The sequence below is a fragment of the Lycium barbarum genome, unplaced genomic scaffold (genome assembly GCF_019175385.1).
Source record: "Lycium barbarum isolate Lr01 unplaced genomic scaffold, ASM1917538v2 unchr_scaffold_129, whole genome shotgun sequence".
NCBI lineage: Eukaryota > Viridiplantae > Streptophyta > Magnoliopsida > Solanales > Solanaceae > Lycium > Lycium barbarum.
Window position 1 is genome coordinate 1 of NW_026843439.1, and position 5000 is coordinate 5000.

General features: G+C 35.3%; 1 protein-coding gene across 1 annotated transcript; it reads right to left on the reverse strand.

Annotated features, from left to right (window-relative positions):
- Positions 1–47: 47 nt before the first annotated feature.
- Positions 48–4853, reverse strand: LOC132625640 (protein NUCLEOLAR FACTOR 1-like; the record flags this gene model as incomplete). The annotated part of the gene is made up of 6 exons (XM_060340260.1): positions 4527–4853; positions 4282–4413; positions 2614–2694; positions 1372–1553; positions 591–663; positions 48–149 (listed from the first exon to the last, which is right to left on the reverse strand). Coding segments are annotated over exons 1-6 (882 nt in total), but the record flags the coding sequence as incomplete, so codon positions are not given.
- Between the last annotated feature and the right edge of the window lie 147 nt (positions 4854–5000).

Sequence of the window (5000 nt, forward strand, 5' to 3'; positions counted from 1 at the left end):
AGTTGATAAAGGTAATGAGCATTGCTAAAATAGATAAAAGCACAAACCACAACATTCCAAACTACTATAACTTTTCCAACAAAGATTACCTCTATAGAAGAAAGATAATCGACATTTTTATCCTTGTATAATTCTGCCTCCCCGATTTTCTGAAGGAATAAAATCAATAAAAAGTTAGTAACAGCTTAACTTAAAAACAGCTTTCATACTTCACATTAGAGCTGCATAGCGTTAGAATTAAGAGAATAAGCTTTGAGCAAATCTGTTGATATATTGAAACAGGGTATAGAAGTTAGAAAAACAGAGTTCTGAGATTATAGAAGGCTGCATGATGTTTACTTGGCCCGTATAACATGTTACAGATTACGTCCCCCTCCCCAAAAAAATCAGTCAAGAGGTGACGATTTACAAGTTCCCTTTATTACTTAAACTTATGGCTTTGAATTTTAGAAAAATTCCTTTCATTTCTGTATTCTGGAAAAATATCCTGTAAACATAAGAGAGAATCAAGGATTTAATGAATGATCTAAACACCATAAAATGAAAAAGAGCAATGAGGATCAAGCAAGTGCATTTATTAGGAAACTTACAGTGATTAGGCCAAGAGGGGAAGCAACAATCATGTCTGACGAGTAGAAGTCACCGTACAATTTTATGCTCCTCCTAAAATAACGACATGCATAAGATTTTCCTTTTGAAAAAGATGACGATAAAGATATTTTATATAAATTTCTCCATAATATTGATATTATACAGTGGAGTTGCTCATATCTATATACAAAATTGATTAACTTATAAGTGCTGCTCGCATATTCTACCCTACTCTGTAAGAACAGAATTAGTGTCTTGATTAGTCCATCTTTATGTATTTCATATATTCCATGTTGAACTATGTGCAACATCAATGAATTGGTAGTCAAAGCTTACTTAGACTAAAACCAAGTAAAAGCATCATTAGTCAAAGTGGAAGCATACAACCACAAGATGGCCCATGAACATACATGAAACTTTTGAAAATTGTGGGTTTCATTTAATCACTTTTCATTTATAAATTTTGATTTTATTTAGCAAGATGTGTACGAAGGGCTACTATGACATGCAGCATACAACGTCCTAAACTAAACAAACCAGGAGGATATGAATGCAAGGGTAGATAGAATGATTTAACTTTTCTCATAGGAACATGCTCGCATAATAAATAGGTACTTCACCAAGTTGTTTATGACTGAATAATGCGCAAATTATGTGTCCTTTGAATAATGCTTACCAGCAGCATATAAAGCATCTAAGTTGAAAAGTACTCGGACAAAGAAATGCAGCTTTTATGGTGTAGTACTGTTTTAGTAATTTCACCAGCGTTGAGAAATATACCTAGTGAACTTAATTCCAATCATGAAATGATCATTGTTATTTCCCCCAAATAATGCTTGAAAATCAGATGGTTTTGAGGTCCTTTTTAGTTCAGGAATTTCTGTAGCATCTTCATCCTCCTTGTCTTCACTTACTCCAGCTCCAAATTCTCTATAGAAACGTTCATGCTCCTCTACATTAGACTGAAGGAATCAACACTACATTAATTTATTTATTTTTTTGATCAGGTAAAACATTGTAATTAAAACACTACATTAATAAAGTATGAAAAAGGTATATCCTCGTCTAAAAGAGGCCTATATGAGGCCAAAATTAGCAGTATGATCTTTGGTTAAGTGGTGCCTAACTGAATAATGTTTTTTTAATCATAATTACGGGCTCCACTTTAAGATCTCTCTCTAGGTCTAACTATTTCACATCTAACAAGGCCAAAACGTTTTTCTGCGAATCTAAACATTCACCGCGAGCTCTAAAATGAAGGCGCAGTGGGTCATTATACATTCTAGTCTTCTAACTGTAGCTACATTTCGCAAATCAAGCATGTAATTCCTTTTAGTGCAAATTCCTCACTACCAGCTTCATTGCATAAAAATATAAAATTATACCGTTACTGATTAAGAAAATACCTACTCACTAGCATATCACTGCTTAATTTGATTAAGAAAAGTTTGCTTATTAGTGCAAAACTAAAATAGCATACTTGATATATGTTACTCCCTCCGTTCCATAATAAGTGGTGTTTTTAGCTTATGCAAACCTCTAAAGAAATTGCTCACTCCTAGAAAAATATGAGTGTTTTTACTAGTATACCCCTAATTAGTGCCTAGAGGAAGAAAAAAAAAACTACTTAATGATTCTTGATTATAAATAAGGGTAAGTTTGGAAGAACAAGATCAATTTCTTCTTGAAATCCTAAAACACCACTTATTTTGAAACAAAATGAAAAGCCTAAGACACCACTTATTATGGAACGGAGGGAGTATCTTACAGCGGTATGGTGTCTGTGGAAACTGGCAAGGTGCTTGGTCACCATCACTAGTCTTACTACTAGGAAAAGTTTTGTGCACTTAGCAGCAACTAACTACAATTTCTAGGTTAAGCAGCAACAGCATGAGTAACAATACTCTTGCTTAGTTCCAACACGGTTAAATAGCATCTCATGGAACCAGCTGCTGAAATCTTGGGAAGGCATTGTTGAGTTTATTTTGCATAAGAATTCAGAAAATGCAAAAGCTCATGTACCTTGTATTTCGGAGGTGTCAAATCAATCAGCCGCTTGACTACCCGAAATGCAACACTTGCTAGAGGGAGAAGGATCAAAACCTGAACCAATCACAAGAAAATGACCAATACTCTTACAACTTAACTAACCACAAGAAAGTGATCAACACTGTAAGTGTCCACAGTGCTCCGTAAATGATGAGGATACACAAGCGGATGATGAGAGATGCAAGATCATTGTATAAAAATTGATATAGTTCAAACAACGGATGTAACCACAAAAGTACGATCAAGTAAATTAAGCCAAACCATTATAATATATATATATATGAAAATTGATCACGCTCATATTAAAATCCAGAATATAAAACCGTGAGTGGACCTGAAAAGCGCTATTAATTCCTAAACTCAGGTGATACTCAACTGTACTTTTGCTATGTCTAAAGACAGTTGAGCAGGTCGTTAATGTCAGGGGGACAGAGAATAAAGAACATCTTATGATAGAACGACTAGGTAGTGGGATTCGGAACCTCTAAAGGGAAAGAAGCTTATCCATAGGATCTGATCCACCAGCATAATCAGAACTTTTCAAAGATATATTAATATCCCTAGCTGAAATACAAGTAAAATATAAAAGCAGAAAAATGAACAATGATCATTGAATAAGTATAAGAACATATCAACAAGAGAGGTTGATGTACTGGCAAGAGCACTACACTTCAAACCAAGACGTTGGAAGTGCGAGTCACTGAGAGAAGAAGTGGAAGAACCACCATTGGTCCCTCGTGAGAGCTTGGGAGGTAGGGTTTACCAAATCACGAAAAAGAATGTGGAAGGTCATATCACATGTATCTACACATTAACGGGGCCAATCAGTCCTAGACGAAAAAGAAATTGTCCAGTTGAAAAGAGAATTTGCTAGGCTAATGGCTATACGGTATTTCTAATTCTTTGGAGATGGGAAATGCTGTGGTTTAACTTCTTAAAGGCTAACCAAACTATCAGGAGTGATACACATAAAATGTGGGTCAGGGGTGGAATATGTTGAAGTGTCTCTTTCAAAGACTAAGAGCAGGATTGGATGGTTATAGTTGCACTTCAAGTAGTCTCCTCCTGAGTTGCAGACTCTTCACTTTCGATGCCATACCCATGTCGGATTCTCCAACAATACACTACTTTTGGGGAATCCAACACGTACCCATTGACATTTTTGAAAAGTCCGAACAACATGGGTCTCCTCTGCAATAATCCAACTCCACCGTAACTTTTAAGAGTAGAACTTCGTAGACAATACAAAAGATAATGCTAGCAAAGTGCAGATACCAAGTATAGGACAGGATTTTCTTTTTTTAATGAAATCACACAATTCCCACTACCATATACAAATCTTATTTTAAGAACAGCCTCAATTTCACACATCAAAGCCCTGATTATCTATAAATTTGAAAACAAGACAAGGATGCACCTTCAACAAAACATACCAAGCTTGATATCCAGCATTGATGTTGGGAAATATGTGGTGCGAGTACGTCAAGGTTTTTGCTAATTTCTAGTGTATTTTGAAGAATCAACACAAAAGTACTCACATCCTTATTACACCCGATCGATGGGTACGTCAAGGCAAATGAAAATCCGTCTATTTCGCACAAATTTGTTTTCAGAAGAATACGAATGAAAATAGGTAAATACCTTAGGGCGAGTAAACCCACGGTCAAGAAAGGATTCATTATTAAGGACATTTGCTTTCACATTCTCCTGAAGCTTAGCTAGTTTTGCCTCGTTCTTCTTTACAAGATCCCTGGTTCTGAAAATATGATTGAGCTGCATAAAATGATTCCCTTAAATAACCAAGACATGTTTGAAATTTTGGATATGAACCACATCACTCAAACTTGAACTAGTAAATTATGGTGAAAAGAAGTAGATGCTCTTACAGAATGCATAATATAAGCATCCAGGGTACTTGAATCTTCTTCTTGACCTTTGAGATAGAAGGGTTTCTTGTTGTGGTGCAGAATATCCCGGTAGCTGTTGCCTACAAGAACAAAGAAAGTAATAGCAATTACGACACTAAAAAATAGCAGAACAGAAAATAGAGTAATACATGGACAGCAAGATAAATCCATCAGGTTAACCTTTATAAGTATAATATCCGATTCACCTTTATTACTCCTCCGTTGAAGAAATACACATCCTATCTCATTCTTGTTTCCCTCCCTCAAAAATCTCCAAAACCAAATTCCCATAATCTAGATAATTTTGATGAATTACAAATCCTAATGTAAGCATGTGATACTGCAAGTAAGATCGTAACTTCTTGTAATTTTTTTACGCTTCAGTTTTATGAAATTTAAGCCCGAGGGAATGAACCAATCACCAAACCCTACATAATGCAACAATTGAAAGTT